This window comes from Peromyscus leucopus, chromosome 14, assembly GCF_004664715.2.
Source record: "Peromyscus leucopus breed LL Stock chromosome 14, UCI_PerLeu_2.1, whole genome shotgun sequence".
NCBI lineage: Eukaryota > Metazoa > Chordata > Mammalia > Rodentia > Cricetidae > Peromyscus > Peromyscus leucopus.
Window position 1 is genome coordinate 10,370,090 of NC_051075.1, and position 25,387 is coordinate 10,395,476.

The 25,387-nt window shown below is 43.0% G+C and overlaps 1 protein-coding gene across 3 annotated transcripts in view; it reads left to right on the top strand.

The window, feature by feature from the left end:
• The window catches only part of Immp2l (inner mitochondrial membrane peptidase subunit 2), an 862,863-nt gene that overhangs the window by 29,404 nt on the left and 808,072 nt on the right, over positions 1-25,387 (top strand). For all 3 annotated transcript variants that reach the window (XM_028872262.2, XM_028872265.2, XM_028872267.2), the window contains exon 3: positions 17,704-17,840. In XM_028872262.2, the coding sequence (XP_028728095.1) occupies positions 17,706-17,840 (135 nt within the window). In that variant the 5' untranslated portion in view covers positions 17,704-17,705. The remainder of the gene's footprint in view (positions 1-17,703; positions 17,841-25,387) is intronic.

A 25,387-nucleotide genomic window follows, 5' to 3' on the forward strand; every position in this document is an offset into this window, starting at 1 on the left:
TACATCATTCATCTAAGAAAATTCTATCCCAGGCTGTCGCTGTACCAGTTTTACTTAATTTTGAGGACAGGGCTGAGTCTTTGCGTTTCTTTATTTGTATTGTCACCTGTCTCAGTAGGTGAATAGTAGAAAACCCTGGAGTCATGAAGAGACATTCCCGGTAATGAGAGAAAGCCTGTCCTGGATGGTATTCAGACCTTCGTGTGCTGGGAGATTGTATTGAAACCAACTTGATTTCCATGTTGCTCCAACATTGTTTTCTTGAATATGAGTGAGTTTGCATGAAAGTAATATCTGTTGTAACCAAAAAGTGTAATGTCAATTTTGCTTTAGTATGTAAAATATTTATATACCCATTATTAGAAATCCAAGTAACACAGAAAAATAGAAGGTAAAATTCTTTGCCTGAAAATTAATACTATTAATCTGAGTCATTGTCTTCATTGATTATCTTTTAAAAAGATTCTCTTGATGTGTGTGTGTGTGTGTGTGTGTGTGTGTGTGTGTGTGTGCACATGTTTGTCACATGTGCGGGAACTCGTAGGCCAGAAGAGGATGTCTGATCTCCTAGAGCTGGAGTTATAGGTGGTTGTGAGCTGATCTCTGGGAACTAAATTTGATCCTCTGAATGTGTAGCAAATGTTCTTAACTATTGAGCTTTTCCATCTCTCTAACCCCTCAGGAACTCTTTTGATGATGAATGTGTCTAAAATTTCACATAAATGGGTTCATAGATGTCTTAGTTAAGATTTTATTGCTGTGAAGAGACACCATGACCACAGCAGTTCTTATAAAGGAAACCATTTAATTGGGGCCAGCTTACAGTTCATAGGTTTAGTCAGTTATTACCCATGTTAGGAAGTCTGGTGGCACACAGGCTGGAGAAGGAGCTGAGAGTTCTGCATCCATATCTGCAGGCAGCAGGAAGAGAGAGGTTCTGGGCCTGGAGTGGGCTTTTCTGAAACCTCAGAGCCCAGTGACACACTTCCTCCAACAAGACCACGCCTACTCCAACAAGGCCACACCTTCTAAGAGTGCCACTCCCCAGGAGCCGATGGGGACCATTTTCATTCAGACCACCGCAGTAGACATGCATAGTTCCCACTAATTTTCAAAACAGCATGTTGAACATTTTAATGCAACATCTTTTGGCATGATTTACTGCATGCACACCATGACTTCTTTGTCATATTGTTGGATATCTAAACTTTAAGGTTTTTAGTGTTGTAAATAATAATCTTTGATCTTATTTTTGCACCTCTAAAATTCCTCGATGTGAATTCTGAGCAGAAGTTTTGTTCTTGTAAGATTTTGGTACAATTGCCATGTTTTGTTCAGTAATGCTTGTACCCTGTTATAGTACTAGGTAGGCCTGGGAGTCTAGTCCCCTTTATTGAGCAGTGACATTCTTTTACTTTTTTGTTAGTATGATGGGCTATAAAAGATGAGATTTTGTTTTTATTTGTCCTTATTTTATTATTAACACGGTTCAAAATCTTTTTATTTTTTACCAACTTCATATTTTGTCTCAGTGGAATGTTTTTATATATGCCTCTCTTTAGTTGTGGGGGTTCCCACAAATGCCACAGTTGGCAGAGTAATGATTCACATGAGTCATGTATTTATCACAGAAGGTCAATATCTACACTGAGTCTTTTTTCTTATTGTTTAGAAGAATTGTGTAATTTAAAAATAGTGACCTTCTGTTATTAATGTATGCTGCAGTTTCAGGCTGGAGAGATGACTCAGTGGGTAAGAGCACACACATACTGTCCTTGAAGACCCCAGTTCAATTCCCAGAACCCATGTGGGTAACCCACCCACAACTGCTTGTAACTGAAGCTCCAGGGGGATCTGATTCTTCCAGCCTTTACAGGCATCTGCACATGTGGGCCAATACTCACACACATACCCACCCCTACACATCCTTACAATTACGAGCTGTCCGTATTGGGTTTTGAGACAGGGTCACTCATTGACCTGGAACTCACCCATTAGGCTAGGCTGGCTGGTCAGTAAGCCCCAGGATCTGCCTGCCTCAGGTTACACAGTGGTGGATTTCAAGTGGGCCACGAGACCTTGTTTCTTCTACCCTGGTGTTGGGGATCGAACTCAGGTCTTCATGCTTGCCTGATAAAACACTACTCACTGAGCCATCTTTCTATGACCGTGTGTCACAATACCTTATGCCAGTTGCCTTTTCATCTTCTTGTTGTATTTAAAAAGTATTTTTTATGGTGCTGAGAACTGAACCCTGTGCCTTGCCCATGTTAAACAAGAACAATACCACAGAACCCTAGCCCCAGTTCATGTTTTAAAGTTTTTCTTTTTATGTCTTCCAGTTTTTGTAAAATGTTCAGAAAGGACTCTTTTTACCCTTAAAGGGATTGTTTAATATTTTATTTATTAATTTTTCAGTTATCTGGAATTCATATTCATATGTAGACTTAAATACCTACTTTTCATTCCTGCCCCTCCAAACTGTCATTAATCTGTAGATGAATTTCTAAATGGTCTTATTAAATAAAAAACATGGAGCCAAATATAAGAGTGAAAGCCTTAGATCAGGGAAATAGGGAAAGCCACCAGCCAACCTTACCTCACCAACTCTGCAGCTTCCAAATGTCATGACTTCCTGTCTACCCATGCATTTATTGCCTTGCTGTTCTGCCCTCTCATTTGCTCTTAGCTCAGCTACCTCACTTCCTCTTCCTACACAGCTCTGTCACTTTCTGTCTGTCTGTACAGACCTCCAGGTCTCTATGGTTGGTACTGGGATTAAAGGCGTGTGTCACTATGCTTGACTCTGTTCCTTAGTGTGGCCTTGAACACACAGAGATCCTGCCTGCTAAGGGATTAAGGGCGTGTGCTGCCTGACTTCTTGTGGACTTAAAATGGCTGGCCATTTCCTCTTGATCTCCAGGCAAGCTTTATTTATTAACATAAAAATAAAATATCACCACATTAATCATTTGCTAACTTATTTTCTTTATTCTGGATTTGTTCTATATTAGTTAAATCTGCCCACACAAATTGCCCCGACTTTACTGGGTGAGAGTGTTTATTACCTCTTCTAGTTTCTGTGGGTCAGAGAGTTAAGAGCGGCTGGGTACCGCAGGTCTGGGTCAGGATCTCTTCAGCTTGAAGCTGTGGCCAAGCCATAGTCATCATGCCCACCTGGGACATGACTGCCCCCACAACCTGGTTGCTTAGTAGGTGCTGGCTGCTGGTGGGATGGAGGGAGGTCTCAGTTCCTCTTCGGAGGAAGATGGCCTGTAATAGGGCTTGCATATGAGGAATGAGCCAAGAGCAGGCGTGCCTGGAAGAAGCCATACTTTTCATGACTAGTGTCAGAATGTAGAGCGTATTTGCATTTTTTTCTTTTTTTTCTAGAAGAAAGCAGCTAAGTCTAATTCACTGTTAAGGGGAAGGGTATTAGGTTTCACCTTTTGAATAAGTTACCTGTTACAGACATTAAAAATCCACCACAGCTTCTCTCTGTTTGTCTCTCTGTCTCTGTCTCCCTCTCGCTGTCTCTGTCTCTCTCTCTCTGTCTCTGTCTCTCTCTCGCTGTCTCTGTCTCTCTCTGTGTCTCCCTTTCTCTCATGTACACACACTGTATCAATCACAAGTGTTATAATAGTGACTTTAAAAAATTATTTTATGTATATGAGTGTTTTGCCTGCATGTGCTTGCCTGGTACCCATGGAGACAAGAAGTAGACATCAGATCCCCTGGAACTGGAGTTATGATGTTTATGAGCTGCCATGTGGGTGCTGGGAGTCGAACCTCGGTCCTCTGAAAGAACAGCCAGTGCTTTTAGAAGCTGAGCCATCTCTCTGGCCCCTGTACTCCAGCCCCTTATATTTAAAGTCTCACATCACACTGGTAGACTGCCTCATCCTGCTACACTTTACTGTTTTGAAAGCCATTGTGTCTCAGTGGTCAAGTATCTAAAAAACTGTATGGAAATTAATATTGATAATCTGGTAATATATTGTCTCCATCTCAGACTTTTTGGTATTACATAGTTGCGATGATTGTGTTTCATCCTGGATGCTTTTTAAAGCATTCTTAAAAATTGTTTTACACTGTTTGATGCTTCCACAAGTAATCTGAGTATTTTGATGGACAGATACACAGACATAATAACTTAAGGGCATTGCGTGTTTAAAATTTCACAGGTTTTGAAAACAGTTTCTCAGGTATCTTGCACAGCATCCTCTACTATATGAGCAAGTATGCAACAATCAGAAAGCATTCATGTGGGGGAGCATCCCAGCTCCATATGCCCGGTACCCATCAGAGGCTCGGCATTCATGTGGGGAGCAGTCTCACTAGCGTCCCAGCCCCATATGCCCGGTACCCATCAGAGGCTCATAATCCTTGGCCTTTCTGTGCAGCAGACACTGGAGTCTGGGTAGTGCTGTGTTCCATCTGCCTGGATTGCCAGGCTTCACCGCGTGAGCGTCTTTGTGCTGGGGTCTCTTGGCTGTATTTGTTTACCTGTTTATTTGACTTATATTTCCACCTTGGCCTTTGTCTTTTCAGCAGGTGCTGCCCGTGTTCGCAGGTGCGAGCGGCCAGCACTCAGGCTTTTAAGTTCGCAGCGCCTCAGCCATCTCACTCATATAGCAGAGGAGGGTTTTTGTTTTCATCATCATCATCATTATTATTATTCTGCTTTTGCCTTAAATTGCATAAATCTTTTCCTCTGGCTTGCATCCTTCTCCAGTACCGAGCCTGGCCACTGCTGCCTGAGCTCCCCGCAGACCTGCAGCTGCCATAGATGGCTGTGGGCACCTTTCCAGTCTTCCGACTATGCTTTGGACAGGTTTTGTTTTTGACAGACTAATCAGAACCCTAATGGCCTTCCCTGCTGCAAGAGTTTGTGTTTCTAACTTTCATATTTCTCATTTTATGAGAAGTCCTGTCAGTCCCTGGGCGGGCATCACTTTGCTGATTTCATGACAGTTTTTCAGTCCCTCTTTTTTTGGGGGAAACACTTCTTCTCATGTGTGTCTGTGGTCTGGGATTTGAGAAACCTTCCTACTCCACTCAAAACCTCTGACCAAACCCCTATCTCATCTCTTCTAGGAACTCGAATGATACATTATATTCACTTGAGGCACTTTTAGTCTAATAAAGCAAGCAACATTCTAGAAGCATCAAGAGTAGAGATCAGTACAGGATTACCATGTTTTGTGTGTGTGATGGCCATGTGCTCACTTGTGTATGCACAGGTGGGTGTGCCGTTGGACATGTGTGTACCTGGGTGTGTAGGCCCATGGTTGACAGTGGATGTCTTACTCATTTTCTCTTTACCTTGTGTAGGTTCTTTTGATGACCCTTGGCTCATTGTCCCTGCCAGTCTGGGGAAACAGTTTGCTCCAGAGAGCCTTTCGCTACTTCCTGCCCTTTGAGATCACGCAAAGGCTCCCATGCCTACTGGGCTTTTTTTACATGGGGTCTTCGGATCTCAACTCTGGTCTTGCTATTTGCATGGCAGGACTTGACTTGCTGTCTCCCCAGCCCAAGAGACACGATCTTACAAAACAAAACAAAACAAAACAAAACAAAACAAAACAAAACAAAACAAAACAAAACAACAAAACAAAACAAAACAAGAAAGAAAGGCTGTCCTCACTGTTGAGCCCTAATGAGCCCCTCGGACTATTGAAAAATAGTATCCTAAGTTGGACTTTGACCCGTGTCCAAGAGGCCTGAATGAGAAGGAGTGTCCGAGTGTGGCCCCCATGGCCCTCCTGTGGCAAGCCCGGCAGGAAAGGAGAAAAGGCTCCTTTAGAGATGTCATTCCTAGCCCGTGTGTCCCCGCCGCTGCTTCTGTGTTCCCATTGTGATCCGTCTGCCTGGTCTTGTTAGTCTGTGTCTAACCCCACGGTTCTGTCTTATTTCCCCTCGCACTTCTTCCATTTTAAAAATTACGTTTCTCTACCCATTTATGTGTGTGTGTGTGGAGGGCCATGTACCATACAGCACAGGAGATGAGGTCAGAGTACAATTTGTAGGGAGTGTAGTCTCTCCTTCCGCATGTGGGCTCCTGGAGATTGAGCTCAGGTCATCAGGAGTGGCAGGCAGCCACTTCTGTCCGCAGAGCCATCTTTCCTTAGTTTCTTTTTTTATAAGTATTCCTAAACATCTAAAGTGATATTCTCTACTGATTAAAAAATATAGCATTGTGAATAAATCTGTTTAAAATGAAGTTAGTTCAAAACCCTCCAGTTGCTGTGTTCGGGCTGTGGGTAAATACCTGGCTGGTCCCACTTACTGTATTTAGGTGCCACAGTGTTGGGTTAAAATCCACATTGCCCTTCGCTTCTGTTAGCGACAGTGGTTGTGCTCTCCGTACGAAATTAGAAAAAGATAGCACATTGTTGAAATTCAAGTTTGTGGGTTATTGAAATGTCAAGTTTACCAAGCTTCTCTTTGCTAATGGTTATCATTTAATTGGATTTTTTCATTCTCTGAAAAGCTACCCACAGCCCTGTTAATTTTTAAGATAAATTTTTTTTTTCAGAATCTATAGCATTTTAGGTGCTGAAATTGGAGATGGAGCTTTTGTTATAAACATGTCAAATGGTGTTTATAGGGAATCACAGGATAAGACTGGTTTGAGCCAGTTCTCAGAAGACCTAGTGAAGTCTTACAGATCTTGTTTTATATGGTTTCTAAAAGACCTGCCATCCACTATTCTCACTACCTCAATTTTTCTTTGATAAATATGTTTTCTTGTCCAAAAGATTGACCAAATGTAATTCATTTTTATGTTATTTCTAACATTTTAATGAAAGAGTTAAAGATATAGAAGAGTTATAAAAATTGTATACTGATCACTCTGACTTCTGTGTTTATGCGTGTGGTTTATGTGTGTGTAGGTGCGTGTGCCTGTGTGTGGAGGCCAGAGATTGACCTTGGGTATCTTCCTTGACTGTGCTCCACCTTATTTCCTGAGACAAGGTTTTCACTGACCCTGCAGTTCATTGTTTCAGCGACCCTGACTGGCCAGGGGCTCCGGGCACCTGCCAGCCCCTGCTGCCCCAGTCCTGGGGTTGGAGACACTCGCTGCTCTGTCCGGCTATAATAGGCATTCGTAAGCCAAGCACCTGTAGTCTAACTCCTTATTCTTGTCAACCTGCGCATTAGGTTTTGTACTTGGCACAGTTCTGGCCCTTATTTTCCCTTTCTTTATGACAGTGATCTGATTTATTCTTATCTAATCTGGCATAGGCATGCATTTCCATTTATCTATCTATCTATCTATCTATCTATCTATCTATCTATCTATCTATCTACCTATCTATCTATCTGTTTTTGAGACAGGATCTTCCTTTTTAAGCCCACACTTTTGAACTTGTCATGTAGCTTAATTAGCTTTGAACTCATGGTAATCCTTCTGCTTCAGCCTCCCAGGTGCTAGGTTTGGAGGTATGTACATGTTTCTCAGTTCATCGCTTTGCTTCTTCACTGATGCAAGAAGGCCCGGACCAGCCCGAATAAGAAGCTAGCTAAGCGTGAGTCTGGGAGTGAGTTAGCAAACGGTGTTCCTCCACTGTTTGGCTTCTGTTTCAAGTTCCCGCCTGAGTTCCTGCCCTGACTTCCCTCAGTGATGGGACTGTAAATCGTAAGCTCGGAATGTTTTATTGCAGCACAGAATGAAGCTAGAATGGTCTTTATTAGGTGTTATAGCGACTAGAAGGTTTACTCCATGGTTTTTTCGTGTGTGTGTTTTTACTTAAAAAGGGATACAAATAGTTATTCCCCCTCTACCCTTCTTTGAGACAGGGTCTCTCTGTGTAGCCCCAGCTGTCCCAGAACTTGCTACTTAGATCAGGCTGACCTCAAACAGAGATCCTCTGCCTCTGGAGTACTGGGATTAAAGGCAAGCACCACCACACCTGGCATGAATGCTTTTAATCTCCCCAAATCCCATGGATTTTCATCAGTAAAGGTAGTTGGATGAGTGAGATGATTCGTCATGATATGTCTTCATTTTTGTTTCTTGTTTTGTTGAGGGAGAGATGCTTGGCCCCCTGCTTCCTAGGCAAGTGTTCTCACCGTAAGTAAGACATGTTTCCTGTTACAAATGAGCCATGGTCTGAACAGCAGCACTTCCCTGCCCTCTGCTGATGCCGCTCCCACAGACGCAGGCTGGGCAGGGCCTGCACGCATCTAGACCCACATAGGCAGGGTGGGACTTGCATGGTCACCGGCACTGGGGGCGGTGTGGCCAAGTTGAGGATGCCCTTAGCCCAGTCTCAGGAAGCCTTTATGCATTTCTACATTCTAGTTGCTTCCTGCCAGGATTTTCCTTCTTTGCCCGTTATTTTAAAGTATGGCTTTGAAAATAGTTTGCTTTAAACACCCCTGACTCAAATTGAGTATGCCACTGTCTTAGTATCTAGATACATGTCAGTTTAACAGTAAAGACTTACAATTTTCTGTGTTAAAGATGCAATGTTAAGTCAGGATAAAGGAGTATTTAGTCAGCCTCCCAAGGTTTACCTTCATTGAGTCTGCTAGAATGCGGCATGTTTTATAGCCAACTTTATCATACTTCTTTTTAATTTTTGGCTGTTTTTCTTAACTGCTCATTTTTTTTCTTGACACTTTTATACATTTTGAGAATTTTCAAGTGAAAAATGCTATGTCAGACAAAACAGGTATGGAATTGATTCTGGGGTTTCAGTTCTAAAGATGACCAAGTATCTGTTTTGTTGATTTATGTGTATTAATAAGAACATTTTGCATGTAGTGCTGTGTAGTTAAGCCAGGGCCTTGTGTGTGCTAATGCACTGTGTCAGTGAGCTCTTTCCTCAGTCACCGTACCACAGGTTACTGCATGTTATTGTTTGAATATGGTGTAGGCATCCAAACTCATGCAGACAGACCGTGCCTGTTGTGAGTGTAAGTGGGTGCGCTGTTGGTGTTTGGTGGAGAGGATAAGTTTTAGTAGTGTCATCTGTCACCTGTCACCCGGGATTGAATCCTGGTGGCTTTATGAGGAGAGGAAGACAGCTTTACAATCCCAGGTAGTTCTCAGTTGATGAGGTCTGCCCCTGGCTTCTGAGGGTAGGACCTTCCTCTGTGAACTTTGTGACTGAGCTGAGCCTCGTGGGGCCTGCATCATTTGGTGTGTCGGTGTCCAGCCTTCTTGCTCTCCACAGTTGCCTTTCTGGACCTCCCCTCAGCCATGGCCGGGTTAACCTGAGGCCCCTTGACCCATACTCCCTTATACGAAGTCCCCGGGGCAGCCCAGTTTCTAACCATGGAGTCTCTATGGCTGCCCTCCCAGCCGTCTGGAGTGACAGAATGGGATTTCTTTCCACCACTGTCCCCTCTACTGGAGGACTGTTTTACCAGAAGCCTCAGCTGGGTTTAAGGCTTGGGGTGGGTGTAGGTTTACTCTGAGGGGAGGACTGCCTGGCTCTCACCTGGTTTACTTTCTGCTTCACTTCTCTGCCCCTGGGAACCAAGCAGCCGACCTGGCTTCCTTTTTGGTGTAGCCTGTCCTTTGCCTGTATCTTTTACTTCTTTTATGTGTTCCTGAAGCTCTCTAGCTCTTTGGGACACAGTCTGTTTTTTCTTACTCTGTCTCTTCCATTGGCTTACACAAAGTGAGCCTTTAGTCATCTTTCTTATGCAAATGTGGTAACCAGTATATATGATGTGTGTGTGTGTGTGTGTGTGTGTGTGTGTGTGTGTGTGTGTGTGTTTTGAGTGATCTGGAAATTGAATGGCAGATATTTCTGTATCCCTCCTATTATATGTCTGATATCGATAGTTGGATATTTCTTCCCTCCTCTTGATTTATAACTACAATCAGATTATCAGTTAGGTTGTGTATAAAGTGCTTATTGCTCCCCTCTTTCCATCAGACTTTTCACACAACTTTTATAGTGTTTCTTATGGGGATGACTTCACAGCAATTTATTACCCCTGTTGCTATGGACAAGTGAATGGTGACTTTGTACAGGCCGAAATATAAGTAGACTCAAGAATTGTTTTAGATGAATTTATGTATGATCAAACCATAACAAATTGGTACGGAGGAGGAATTGATAGGGTGGGTGCTTATGTGGCTGAGGTCAGCATCACCAAGAAAGCCTTTACTTACAGGTGCTCTGTACCAGCTGTAAATATAATTTCACCTGAATCTGAAAGCTTATTTAAAATTATTCTCAGTTTAAGTACTTCAGCAATGAACCAGGTGTGCTTACTTCTTAAGCAATAATTTGCTCAGTAGCAAAGCTTTGAATTTCCGTCACTTGCATCCATTGCTAGTGGAATGAGGTAGCTGAAAAACAATTTTCCTTTTTATGTGGCGTTATTTTAGTGCCATATTGTTATTCTTTAAAGGATGTATTTTGAGAGGAAGCTGGTACTAGGTATCATTAATTTTGTAGTTTTCAGCATTTAAAATATGAACAAAAATCTAGAGATGTTATTGGAATGATTCTCTGGCAATGCATATGGATAAGGTAATGAATGATAATTTTTGCCTAACTGTCAATGCTATAGAACTTTAAAATTTTGATTTGGAATGGATGGGAATGGATGGAGTTCGGAGTGAATGTGTTGTTGATAGGAGCATGGCCACACCAGCGACCCCGGTGCCTGAGTTTCCGGTTGCTGCTGATGGTGTGTCTCCATCACACTGTATGGCCTGCTGGACCCCAGCTTTTCTAAACAGGTGTCTGTCATTTCTTAAATTTCTGTGCCCCCAGTGAGGTCGGTCCCTAAGCAGTGCAGGTCATGACAAGTGGCACCAGCATAGGGAACTTGACTATTCACATCGGTCAAGTGAAGGAATGCTCCCAGGAGAAGCGATGAGATAAAGGTAAGGGAGCGTATTCTATGCCTCAGGTGAGAGCCATGGGACAGGCAGAATCTAGAGCTAGGAGTAGACGTTGGTGCATTGGGACAGATTTCGAGGAGTCTTGGAGGTGGGGTGAGAACATTGCAGCTTCACTGTGTTTTGGACTCTGTTTTGGGGTCATGCCCTTGGTTTCCAGAGGAAGGGACAGTGGGTTTGGCTGCTTAGGAAGAAATGGGAGAAGGATTGCACATAGATGAATTGGCCAAGTGACCTGAATGTCTTCCTGTTTTGGTTTGCAGGATCTTACTTGTGACTTCATAGATCCAAGGCTTTTCCTCACAAAAGGGCAGGCTCTGTCAGATCAGATCCGGGGGAGTCCAGCCTCCAAGATCTTGTCTCTTAGGTTATGAAGGGACTGGCAGTCAATTACACTGTGCTTTGCAAACTTAACAACACACTAACATCATTTCTTATGGGAATGGAGAGAATTGCCCTCTAAAGTGGTGTGGGGAACCATTGTTGCTAATATATGCCAGGGTTCTGAAGGATTAGACCCAGACTTCAGGGCCCAGCTCTTCCAAACAGTCCTGAGAGAGGCATGCGGCAGATGGAGGACCTTACTACTTTCCAGTTTTCCTTGTTTTTGAGTATGATTACCTGAGTAATGCTGGCCAGAGGTCCCTGTGTTTCATTTCTGTCTCTTTCTGTTGGGTTCCGTAGATTGCGCAGAGCTTCCAGGGGACTAGAAGTCAAGCTGCATGGGAGCATTTAAGAAGAAAAGGGTGGGTGGGGGGCATGGAGAGCAGATGACATGCACACTGCCTTGTACAGGACCCCAGAACTTCAGACTCTTGGGAATGACATAGGCTTCTTGGGTCAGTCTCAGGGAGATGGCGAGGCCTTCCCTTGGTCCTTGGGCAGATGCTGACCTTGTGTGCAGGAAGTGTCAACCAGAGCTTTCTCTCCCCAGATGTTTACTGCCTGAGACTGGTGCCCCATAGAGAACTCCTAACAGCTAAGGGTAACTAAACCCACCTCCCCTTTTGGCTGTAGACAATAAACCAGCCTCTTTCAGATTCAGTTGTATAAAATTGCTGAGTTCTGGGTGGCTGCTCATGTGTCTGCATCAGTGTGCGTGACCCGTCCAGACCCAGCTTGTCCAGATGTCTGTGTCTGTGGGTCTGTCCTTTCTCATCCCCTTGTTGCCCCAATCGGGTCAATCCCAAAGCCGTGCAGGTAGCACCAGGCACGCCCTACCATGGAAAAGCGGTGTTCTTTTCTTCATTTGTGTGTGGTTCCTTCCTCAAGAGCTGTAGTCTTTTATCAGTATTTTATCATCGTGAGGTATATGTAAATTAGAGCCAGTAGGGCTGTACTGGGCCTTCCCTCTGAGCCTCTGAAAACACTGACCTCTCACTTTGTTCACAAGGTGGCATTTATGTTTTTTTCTTCCTCTTTGGCTTGGAGCAGCATTTGGAGGCCACCAGGTTGCCTTGCCTGCCACATGCTGTGGATAACCCTTAGATGAACAATTCTTGCTCTGACTTGATCGTGCAGAGGACCGTGGCAGTCCTGTGAGCAGCACCGTGAGCCAAAGATAGCCCTTCTTCCTTAAAACTTCTTGGAGTATTCTTTCACAGCAAGAGGAGACCAACTAACACACAGCGCAAATCACGTAAAAGAGCCTTTAAAACAGTAAAGGTCTGAAAGCAGCTCCAGCTAGAAGTGTTTCCAGGAGGTAATGAAATCTAAAGCTGAGGAAAATTCATCTCTTGCATCTGAAGTTACCAGTTCAATAAATATGCCAAGGCTGTCTGCCCAGCACTTGGGAAGCAGAGGCAGGTGGATCTCTGTGACTAGACTAACCTGGTCTACATAGTGAATTCCAGGCTAGCTATGTGCTACACAGCGAAGCCCTATCTTAAAAAAAGAGAAAAACCAAAAACCAAAAACCAACCACAACAAAAAATAAAGGGGCTGGAGAGATGGCCCAGCAGTTTAGAGCACTGACTGCTCTTTGAGAGGACCAGGGTTTGGTTCCCAGCACCCACATGGTGGCTCACAACCATCTGTAGCTCCAGTGCCTGAGGATTCAGTGCTTTCTTCTGACCTTCTCAGGTAGCAGGCATGCGAGTGGTACACATGCATGTGGGGTCTCCCTCTTCCTCCTGGTCCATTGGCCACTGGTCCAGGAGGGAGGAGGATGCAGAAGTCACAAGCAGGGTTCAGACAGCTGTGAATACAACGGGAATAGCCTTCTGGGAGTGAGAGTCAGTGAGACAGCTCAGCTTTATTTCATGGCAAGGGGAATGTATAGGATGGGGACAGCGGCTGGGGCATCACCTAATTTGCATCTGGCAGCACGGTCCTACCGTACAGCATGAGCGCGACACCTAGTTATCATATGGGCATCAGTAGAGCATCTGTAGGGAGCTGTGTCAAAGCCCTGCTTAAGGTAAGTAAGGCATCTAGACTTAGGGACAGCTTCCAAATAAGGTCAGACCGAGAACAGGAAGCCCTGCTGGGGGAAGGGAGTCCTTCATTTGGTACCAAGCTCAAAGAGCTGTCCGGACATGGTGACTGCAACCTTAGGCAGCAGAGCTCTCCAGCATGTACATATATGCAGGCAAAAATATTTTTAACGTAAAATTGAATCTTAAAATAAAATGAAAATGCTAAAAATTATTCTCTTGTTAAATCATGTGTGCCATTGGTGAAAAAAGTATGTTGAAAAGTATATTACCTATGTTGTGGATGTGTATAAGGGAGTTAGTAAATGTATTTGGATTATAGATGAAATATATCACAGAAAAGAAACTAATTTAATTAAGGGCTCACACTAAATGAATGAAATGTGTCAAATGGGCTCCCGATTTCATTGATGCAGCAGTCGAAGCTGCTCATGGAAACATTCAGCATCCTGGGCCAGACACCTGCCTTGGGTACCAGATGTAGGGACTCATACATAATTTTACTTAATATTACAGTTGGTGGATAAGTTAGAATGAAAATATGTTTTTTAAATTGCTTATTTTCTAAAGTTAGTCTGCAGTTACATTTATTTCCATTTGATATAACGGATTACAGGTTGCGGTGAATGTTAGGATTATGCAATATATATTGAAAGCTGTAAAAACTTTGCTGGTCTTCATTTTTTACCATGCACACATCCATATCTATCACTGTCAGTTCCAGTTATTACACAGGAACCAGCCCATGTAAGGTAGTTTCCCCTGTGTCGTATAGTGATGGTTCTCACGGGGAGTTCATTATTAAAAAGATATCCATCTATCAGTTAGATCCTTGAGTAGATGATAAAAACACTTTCCTGATTTGCACCTAACAGTTCATTTTTGTTCTGGAGTAGGCTTGCACTATGTGACCCTGCCTAGGCTGGAACTCACCATGTAGATCAAGTTGGCCTTGAACTCACAGAAATCCTGCCTCTGCCTCCCAAGTGCTGTGATTAGAGGTGTGCATTACCATGGCCAGCTATTTTTTTTTTTTTTATAATTAAATATAACAGACTCTGGATAAGGGCTGTGTTGTGGTTTTTAGCTGCTGCTTTCTTTGGTGTGTGCATGTGTATAAATGTGCATGTGTGTGAGGAATGCTGGGTTGGAAGCAGTGTTTCTTCATGTTGTATGTGGCCAGTGTTTGGAAGCTCTTTAGGTGGATGACTGGAGAATGTTTTGTTCTGTTACATTCTGAAAAACCATGGCCTGTCAATCCCCACGTCTCTCTACTAATCTCACAAAGGAGTAATTTCTTCAAGATGAAATGAGGCCGTCTCCTAGACTTAACAGGTAGATCCATAAGTACATCAGTTTTTGTTGTTCTTTATTCATAAGCTCCTCTTTCTTGCCTCAAGGTCGTGGATAAATTACATGGTTCAGGGACTGGAGAGAGATGCTCCCCGGAAGAGCACCCACCCACTGCTCCTGCAGAGGCCCCGAGTTCAGTTCCCAGCACTCATTGCAGGGGCTCACACCCACTGCCCCTGCAGAGGCCCCGAGTTCAGTTCCCAGCACTCATTGCAGGGGCTCACACCCACTGCCCCTGCAGAGGCCCCGAGTTCAGTTCCCAGCACTCATAGCAGGGCACTCACACCCACTGCCCCTGCAGAGGCCCCGAGTTCAGTTCCCAGCACTCATAGCAGGGGCTCACACCCACTGCTCCTGCAGAGGCCCCGAGTTCAGTTCCCAGCACTCATAGCAGGGGCTCACACCCACTGTAACTCCAGCCTCAGTGGTTTGGAAGCCTCTGGTCTCACAGGCACTTGCGTGGGTGTGCACACCCTCTTCTCTCAATATACAATTAATTTAAAAATCAAATTAAATCTTCAAGTTTTCCTTTATATAGTTTACCAAAGAAAGTCCTGAGAAATAAGTATCTGGAAAGAGTTTGACTGTCACTTTTCTGGTTTTTAAGTGTTCTTTATTAGTATATACTAATTAATATGTGACATTGGGCTTCATCAGGACATTTTCAGGCGTGTGTATAATGAATTCACCCATTATCCTTTCTCGTCCCCATTTATTTTTTTTGTAATGCTAATTTCACCTTTTCCCTCATTCCCTTCTTTTTTGTCATCAAGAGTTCCTCAGGTCCTTTTTTCTTCTCATGCTGGTGTCATGGCCGATCCCTGACATTTGCTCTGACTCCAGCTTCAGTGTGGGTCATGGGTGGAGCAGTTCTCATCATGGGCAGAGGAAGCGGAGTGGAGAGAAGGGACAGGCATGAGACTGAGCCTCAGCAGCTGACAGAGTGACTTCTTTCCTCCTCAGCCTCCTCCAGACAGCCCCAGTCATCTCAAACATGGTCCTGTGGGGTACGGTTTATACATACGCCAGGACACTCCCAGGGTCCTCACTAGTGTTTACTTCTTGCCATATCTATGACATGAATATTGTCATAGCATTGGTGTGTGTGTGGCTTTTGGAAGCTTAAAAAAAGAAGAAGAAGAGGGAGGAGGAGGAGAAGAAGAAGGAGAAGAAGAAAAGAAGGAAAAGCCAAAATTAAGTCTTGGCCTGGGCCTTTCTTGCAGACACTTGGTCTGACTGCATTTCTCACCCCTTCTGGACCCACTCTCAGGAGGACCAGAAACCTTAACTTTCCTGGGAAGCAAGCTGATTTGTAGGTTTAGGGCTAAGGGAGTCTCACGATTCTATTAAAAAGAAAAAAAAATTCAAGAGTTCTCTGTGATGCTCCCATCTTCTTCCTTTGCCCGTGCCTTCTGGTGGTGAGTTGTATCTGGATCTTGTGTAAGCGCAATAGTGAGCTGATGTGATTTATCTTTCTTATGCAGGGCATTCTTTATTTGCACAACTGGGTTCCACTTGGCCATACCATAGGATGGTATCTCTAGATCCTTCACTATTCTTTTTCATTGTATGAGACAGTGAGGGGAATTTCCCAAACCCTAGAAAATCTGTTAATCACACGATTATAGGTCTGTGCATTGAATTCTCATGTAGTAATTTCCACCTGGTCTATCATAGACTGCCTTGTTGTATTAGGGTTCGTTTTCCATTTTTAAAAGGATAGAAAGTGGTGTATTTCATGGGTGAAAATGGTCCAAGACAGGTAAGCTGCCTTCATGGTGTTGGGGCTTAGGCCTTTTTATTTCGGTACTTGGCAGTCTGACAGTTTTCATTTATCGCTTGAGATGGCTATTTTTGTCTCTACTACTAACCAACTTTTGCAGAGCCAAATCTTGCTTCTTTAGGTCTTACGCTGAGCCAGGAACCACACAGGTTAAGTGAAGAGATAGGATTTTTTTTTTTTTCAGTGCCCAGTGAATAGCAGGATCTGGGGGTCAGGTTCGGGGATCAGTTCCCCCACCTCTAAGTCATAGCAGTGAAAGAAGTGAGGGGTTAGGTGTTCATGAAGGGGGCAGAATGTTTATACCTTCTCCAGGAGGGTTCCACTCCGGGAGTTCTGTTCCCCTTCCACCTGACCTTGGTTTGGCGGTTCCCAGGATGTCGTGAAAATTGTAAATTGTCATGTGCTCTAGAAATGTATCATAATTAGAGCATGATAGTATGAAGGTGAAGGGACAGCTAGCTAGAAAGATAGTAGGTAGTGGAGTCAGTTTGCACCGGCCTGGCTTTGCTGGGTCTGACATCTTGTTTTTCACAGAAAATCACCACTGCAACGTGATGTGAACCGGTTATCCTTAGTGCCTGGACTGTCACAGGGGTGTGCTCGGGGAAAGGTGTAGGAAAGGGTGTAATGTATCAGGGAAACATTGCCTGGTAGGGAGGGGTACACCACCACTACAGTGTTGCCCTTGTGTTCAGAATGTGGGGAGAGAGGAAGGTGTACTGCTTTTGAGGGTACACTCTGGGAATCTGAAATACCCGCTGATGGCATTGACCACACTTAGTCACCTAGTCACATGGTCACACCAGTAAGAGAGGCCCAGAAATTCCTTTTAGCTGGGTAACCACGTCTCTCTGAACCTCTGTTGGGGAAATAAGATTGTGTTTCTTTACTGTTAGAGCAGCAGAAAGGATTTACTTTTGGAATGGTTATTTTTCTAACGTTTTCACTGACATTTCCAAGTAGACAAGCTGAAAAGACATAACCCGAGTTCATGCATTTCCCTTTGGGACTCGAGGCAGACTTACCTAATAGTTCTAGGTTTGGATCTGAAATATGCTAGGAAACAGGGTTGCTCTTCTCCGGCTAAGTTTTCTTTTCTTTTCTTGTGACGTTGAGGATCCAACCCAGGGCCCTGTGGATGCTGAGCACAATTCTGTCACCTGTCCCAGCTCAGCCAGTTCTTACTTTGTTCTGTGGTTTTGATGACTCTATCTGTTTTCTTTCGGCTAATTTTCTACCCGTTGTCTTTGTGTCCCTAGGCATGGCGCAGTCACAAGGCTGGCTGAGAAGGTACTTCAAGGCCCTGTGTAAAGGCTTTTTTGTGGCCGTGCCCGTGGCAGTCACTTTCTTGGACCGGGTCGCCTGCGTGGCTCGAGTGGAGGGATCGTCGATGCAGGTGAACGCGAACTCGGCTTTATTCCGCGAAGCCAGGGCCTCACTGTTTCTCAGGCACTGGAAATGGAGCTCTCCCTGTGTCTCTGTGCTGGAGCCTGAGAGGGTTGCAAAGCTGTTGAAACTAAATGGTCACCTTGCCTACTTTCCTTAAAAGGCTTCTAGTATACGACTGTTATAATCAGAGTCGAGGTGAATGGAGTTAACAACCAAGGAGGTCTCTGGGTCTGTGTACTTTGGTTTTTCTGTGATTTATAAGTAGAGACTTAAAGCAAATTTACTAAATGGCATCATTTTCTGTTAGCCAGGCAGTAGTGGCTCACACCTTTAATCCCAGGCAGAGGCAGGTAGGTCTCTGCGAGTTTGAGGCCAGCCTGGTCTAGAATGAGAGTTTCAGGACAGCCAATGCTCCACAGAGGAATTCTGTCTTGCAAAACTAACCAAAAAAAAAAAAAAAAAAAAAAAAAAAAAAAGGTTGGCCGGTGGTGGCCCACGCCTTTAATCCCAGCACCAGGGAGGCAGAGGCAGGCGGATCTTTGTGAGTTTGAGGCCAGCCTGGACTACCAAGTGAGTCCCAGGAAAGGCGCAAAGCTACACAGAGAAACCCTGTCTCGAAAAAAAAAAAAAAAAACCAAAAAAACCCAAACACAAATTAAATTATAGTACAGTTGCAGGACTTGTTTAGGTTAGATTCAGTGACTCAGTTAACGTATAGTTTCAGTTTGTAGGAAAGTCTATGTAACTGATTCCAGGCATTCTAGTATGCTACTTAAGAGAGTTGTTGATTAAAATTACATTAAAAAATTTATATTAATAGAGCTATAGTGCATATGTCGAGGTCAGAAGATAATTTTATGGAGTATGAGTTCATTTGTGTTCCAGGGATTGAATTCTTGGAGCCAGGCTAGCTCAGCAAGTTTTTTTTTTTATCTGCTGAGTCATCTTGTTAGCTCACATTGATTAAAAATTTTAAATGCAGTTTATAGTGGAAGAACTTTGGAGTGGAGACTTCCAAAAATTGTGTACAGATAATTTTGTGGAATAACTCAGAAGGTTTTATCGAGGAACTGGTGTTTAGAAGCTCACTTCATGGGAAGTTTTATGTAGCTGAACATTTTGTAACAGGATTTTCTTGGTTGTCATCAGCATGTATTAAGGTCATGCATTGTGCCAAATAGCTCTGTTTAATAAATATATAAAGTGAATATATAGACTTTCAAGAGATTATAACCATGCAGAGTAATCCAGTTAGTTTTTTCTTTTTGTTTTACTTAGAGCTAGTTAAAACTCTAGTTTTAAGGAATAAGGATGAATGTACTTTGTCATAATTATGGTGTTAAAAATCAGACCCCTTCATAAGTCAGTGAGATAAGGAAAACCAGCGGACTGGTAGGTTGTGGCCTCTGTGGGAAGCTAATGTTCAAGCTAGGTTGTATTTACATTTGCCTCTGCTTCTGTTGTTTGAGGGATCCTTACACCCTCCTCTTGGTCAGATGATCTTGACCTCAAACCATCCATTTCTGGTTCCTTCCACAGTAGGACACCAGTCCAGTGTAAACTTGGTTATTAATTTGATGAAAGAAATATTTTAATGCATACAGCAACATACAAAGAATATGATTTATAGGTGTATATATTTGTTTATAAATACAGTTTAAAACATTTAAGAAGGCTTGGTCTTTATTTTTTTATCTCTTCAGTTTTCAATTCCTAGCAGCCTTGGATTAGAGTTAATCCTCAGGGGGAAAGGTAGATTTGCTTTGTAGAGCTTTTGAGTCAGATTTATCATTTCAGATCAAAACTGGCTTCTCCACAGCCAACCAAATCCTTTTCGGAGCCCTAGGATCTTTTAGTAACAATCAGATTAATAATGATTTTCTCCAATGTCTTAGCAGTACACAATTACCACTGTCTACAGAAGGAATTCTTTTTTTTTTTTTTGTAGAATACAAGACCTCTTTACTTTGGATCTAATGATATTTCAGGGAATTATGTGGCAGTCACAGCATCCTAATCTTTATACTTTTAGCTCAACATGTTCCGACTGAAAACATGTAGTCACGGCTATGATGGGGAATGCCAAAGGCATGCATTACAGTATGGAGTATGATTCTTGCTCACAAGACATTGATTGTTTTGTGGAGAACAAAGTTTATCCCTAGAGAGGAAGACAAGGGAGAAAGTGTTAAGTCATGTCATTCCAGATGAAGTTCAGCCGATGGTTAATTAGCCTTACATAGATACACTTCATGAGTAATTCCTGCATTATTCCCAGCTCTACTCATGACAAGTCAAGTTTATCCCCTTGGATACAGGTTCTAGGAAACTAGCTCGAATTTCCCCAGGTCTACAAATTCATTGGATGGTTTAGTATGCAACCACACTAGGAGCAGCAGCTTGGCAGTTGTCATAGAGAGCCGGGACCAGTGGCAAGCAGAGCTGTGTGCTCAGCCTTCTCTCTGATGCTGTGTTCTGCTTCGGGCTACATCTTTGCTTAGCTCCTTCACACTAACTTTTTCTACCATCCATAGCAAGACACATGGGGTGCTGGCCACTCTCGGGCTTTGAAATGCTCCATCTGTCACCGCCTGAGAAACATCACTCTTCTTTGAAATTTCAGCTAGAAAAAGCTGGGGGCAAAGGGAGACTGTGATTGACTCAGGTTCCAACAAATGCTCTTACATATACATAGGTCAACTTTGGCCATCAGGGTGAGCTTTATGGTTGATCTAGCTTTGGATGAGTGTACAGTCTCACCTGTGGCTAGAGTGAGTGATCTGTGAGAGATTAAGGATGTGTGTGTGTGTGTGTGTGTGTGTGTGTGTGTGTGTGTGTGTGTGTGTGTTTGACAGAATCTCTGTAGCCCTGGCTGGCCTGGAACTCACTATGTAGCTCATGCTTGCCTTTGTGTCCCAGATGCTGATATTAAAGACATGTACCGACACAACTGGTCAGAGCCTCTATTTAAGTCACATTATCTGTGAGGATTGAGAGTGAAGTACAGGTGGCATTTCCTAGTGGACAGGATGCTGTTTTCAGGTGAAGTTAGAATGGATGTTCTAGAAAGACAAGAGAAATGTGTCTGTCTCCATAGCTTCTATCCCGGACTAACTCCAGTTAACAGATAATTTAATTTACAGGTACATTAGATACCATTGAGTCAAACCTATTTTGTTGTAGAGCAGAAATTTACATTGAATACATTTGTTGACTACATAGAAACTCTTTACTGTGTTTGAAGACATTATTGTGAGACACAGCTGTGATGGACTGAGCAGGTCTAGACCCTGGGGTTCAGCAGATTTGTCAAGATGGGAATGAACTTTACTTTTTTTTGCCTTTACTTTTCTCTAGTGGTGGGGATCTCTAGATGTCTCAGCACATCCTACAGGAAACACTCTGGATTGTTTTGGTTGAGGTCTGAAGCTCTTATGTGGTATACAGCTTTGGTTGGAACCCTGAAGAAGGGCACTCTGGATTGGTGGTGAGGTGTTCTTGTGCTAAGACTGAAAACTATGAAAGGAGGACAGAGAAATAAGAGGCAGGAAAGAAAAACACAGCAAAGGAAAAAGAAAGCAAATGACAAAATTGTGGAGTCAGCTGGGCGAAAGGGAATGATGGAGGAAATTAGAGATGTAGAGCCATGAGCATAGGTCAGGGAGAGGATCTGTGACAGAGACTCAGGACAGAAATGTGCTGCCCTCGAGACGAGTGAGTCTCAATGCGACCTCCCTTGGGATTATTCCTTTGGGGCTTGACGCATGACACATCTCTGCTGCATGTGTGTGTGTGTGTGTGTGTGTGTGTGTGTGTGTGTACGTGCGTCGGTTCTGGGGAGGCTCACCTAACCACTGATTCTGCGTTGCAATGTTCATTGACAAATCCATGCCATTTGGAGTTCATGTGGTGATATCACTGGTTTTAGAAATCAGGTATAAGGTGCTGTGTTGGTTTGAATGAAAATGGCTCCCATAGGCCCATAGACCGTGGTACTATTGGGAAGTGTGGCCTTGTTGGAGTAGGTGTGGCTTTGTTGGACAAAGTGTGTCACTGGGGGTGGGTTTTGAGGTCTCAGATGCTCAAGCCAGGCCTAGTGTCTCACTTTCTTCCTGCTGCCTGGGGATCTGGATGAAGAACTGTCAGCTGTCTCTCTAGGACCATGTCTGCCGTCATGCCTCCATTCTTCCTGCCATGATGAGAATGGACTAAATTTCTGAAGTGTAAGCCAGCCCCAGTTAAATGCTTTCTTTTGTAAGAGTTACCACAGTCATGTTGCCTCTTCATAGCAATAGAAACCCTAAATAAGACAGGTACTCTGTTGTTTTGTTTTGAAGAGGGCTTATTAATTGATCTCCAAATTTCATTATTTTAATTTATGCTCTGAAATACTTTAAGTGTGATTTAGTGATATCTAATGACATTATATATAAAAGTGAGAGAGTTATAATATTTAATCATTTCTGTATTTTCAAATATATGATTAATTTTGTCTCAGGAAGTATTTTTGGATAGAGACAATATTGAAAAGCACTGGTAATGGTATTGGAATGCAGTCATTTGTCAAACAGCTTTTAGGTACAGAGCACTGTAATAGATGCTATGTGTGATAATGAATCAGACACAGACGGCCTTTGAGTTGCTTTTACTTTAATAGCGGAAGTTCAAGACTTACTACTGCAGCGTGATAGATACATCTACTGCAGAAGGTGTCCATCTGCCAGATAGATATTTTGTTATTATTTAGTATATCCAGAAATTAAAAGCTGTTGGATTTAGCACATCAGTTTGGAAATTTTAATTTGGATCCAAGAGGTATCTGAAAATCATGCCTTAAGCCCTTTTATTTACTTAAAATTATATTTATTTTCCGTATTTGTGTGTGTGTCTGTGTGTGCATATGTGTGTGTGTAGGGGCACATGTGCTACAGTGTACTTGTAGAGTTGGCTCTCTCCGTTGACCGTGTGTGTCCTTGGGCTCAAGGTTAGGCTGTGAGGCTTAGAAGCGAAGTGAGTGCTTTACCCAATGAGCCATCTTGCCGCCATGCTGGTTAGCTTTTAGTCAGCTTAAAGTGTGCTACAGTCATCTGGGAAGAGGCAACCACAGACTGGTAGGCAAGTCTGTGGGGGCATTTTCTTGATTAATGATTGATGTGGAAGGTCCCAGCCTACTGTGGGTAGCACCACCCTGGACGTGTGGTCCTGTGTCGTATAAGAAAGCAGGTTGAGTAAGCTAGTAGGCAGTCTCCCTCTATGTTCTCTGCTTCAGTTCCTGCCCCGATTTCCCTCCAGGATGGAGTATGATTAGAAAGTATAAGGTAAAATAAGCCCTTTACCACTCAAGTTGCTTTTGGTCATAGGTTTTTTTTTTTTTTGGTTTTTTGAGACAGGGTTTCTCTGTGTAGCTTTGTGCCTTTCCTGGGACTCACTTGGTAGCCCCGGCTGGCCTCGAACTCACAGAGATCCACCTGGCTCTGCCTCCCTGGTGCTGGGATTAAAGGCGTGCGCCACCACCGCCCAGCTTGGTCATAGGTTTTTATCACAGAAACAGAGACGTATGATAGGACACTGGCCTAAGCCATTTTATTTTTGGCTGCTATATTTTAGTGTCAAGATGTCATTGACTTACCTAACATCCTTGACTCTCACTCCTGGGTCTCTGAGTTAATGGTGGTCACTACAGGGTGTGGGTTCGGTTCTGTCTGCTCCATGGTGTAGTTACTGTCTAGGTGATCTGCTCTTCTCATGGTTGCTGGCAAGACATGAAGGGATGGAGAAGAAATAACTTAGAAACCTTAAAAGTCATTGTACTTTGGTTTGTTTATCCATATTCTACTTCATATATATACTGTGTGCATGCCTTTGCTCACAGGAGCCAGAAGAGGGCAAGGGATGCCCTGGAACCAAGTTACAGACAGTTGTGAGCCACCATGTGGGTGTTTGGAAATAAAGCTGGATCCTCTGGGAGATCAGCCAGTGCTCTTAACTGTTGATCCATCTCTCTACCCACCAGTCCTATTGTTTAAAGCCAGTCACATTGCCAAACCCAGAGTCAACTAGTAGAAGCAAATTTCTACCTTTCAGGGGAGCTAAGGAAGAAGGGGAGATTGTGATTGTGATTTATTAAATATCTCCTGTAGGCACTGGGACTCCATGGAGATACATGATTGGTCTTAGAAGTCACTTAAAAAGTTATCTTACCAAGAAATGATCCTCATGGTTTTTTTGTTTGTTTGTTTTTTTTTTTATAGACCAAGATTGACAAATTTTTAAAAGAATGGAAGCTGAAATATCTGATCTGTTTTGGATATCTTCAATTTTCAGATACCTCAAGACCAATTGTATTGCCACCTTAGTGTGGCATGTCTTTAATCACTTTGTAACTTGTTGACGTTATTTAAGATAACCCAAAGGCTGAAACATGAAAACTAACTAAAGAGACTTGTATTCTTACTCTTTTGGCTTTCTGGAATAGTGTTATGGCAATAGCAGATATTCACCCTGAGAATATCTGATACAATTTTGATACAAGAACTCTTTATATCTTTCACAAACATTTATTGGCTGCAGTGTACTGGGGAAACTTGTTTTTAGGATTTCATCTTGGGGAAATAATTATTTACATTTAAAACATCCCCCAGTAGTTATTTTATTAACATAGGTTTTCTAGTATTAATCTGCAACTCATCAACCATCTGAATAAAAGGATAAGGATTATTAAATGGAGAGAGTCTGGTTAGGTGAAAGTAAGTCATATATGAAACTAAAAAAATTTAATGAAATAATGATTAGTTCAATTGAAAACAGCATTGAGCTTATGACATTTTTTAAAAACAATATAGCTCTGTAGATACAGTCATTTGGATGAGACGTCCCCTTTGCAATGCTCAGCACATAATGATTGTGGGCACAAATGACTGGTTAATGATTATTCATGCTGACCTGTTATTCCCTGTAGTGCACATGAATCACTTCTACGGCTTGTCGAAAGGTTACCTATGAAAGTAGATGCATTTTTTTTTTCTGTACAGAAGCACCATATTACACAACATTAATTTGATTCAGGAAATGAAGACTGATATCGCATACAGTTGGAACTACAGAGGGAATTTATGTAGGTGGAATGCAATTATTCAAATTAGAACTTCAATGACTTACCAAGGCTTTTAGAGCCAAAGGGTGCCCTAGGAATAGTTTAATGACCTCCCACCAAAGTTTGAGATTTTATTTGAGTAAGAATGCCTGCAGCAGGGTCACTGGCTCTGGTAGAAGGTGTGTGCTTTCCGCATTTAAAATGAAGATGGAAGGCTTTGTAAAGTAAGGGAGGGGAGTCATTTGGAGTAGTGTCATCTTATTTGGGCTGCAATTGCCACATCATTTTTAAGTAGCAACCATTCCCTTTTCCCTGTTTTGCATTGCCAGAGGCGAAAATACTTGGAATTATCATTGCATTCTGCCATTTTTCCAACTCCGACTTCAGAGAGAGAATCTGCAAACCAGATTTCAAAATTAGGCAGTGTGAGGGGAAATAGAGTTTACTCAGCACCTAGGTCT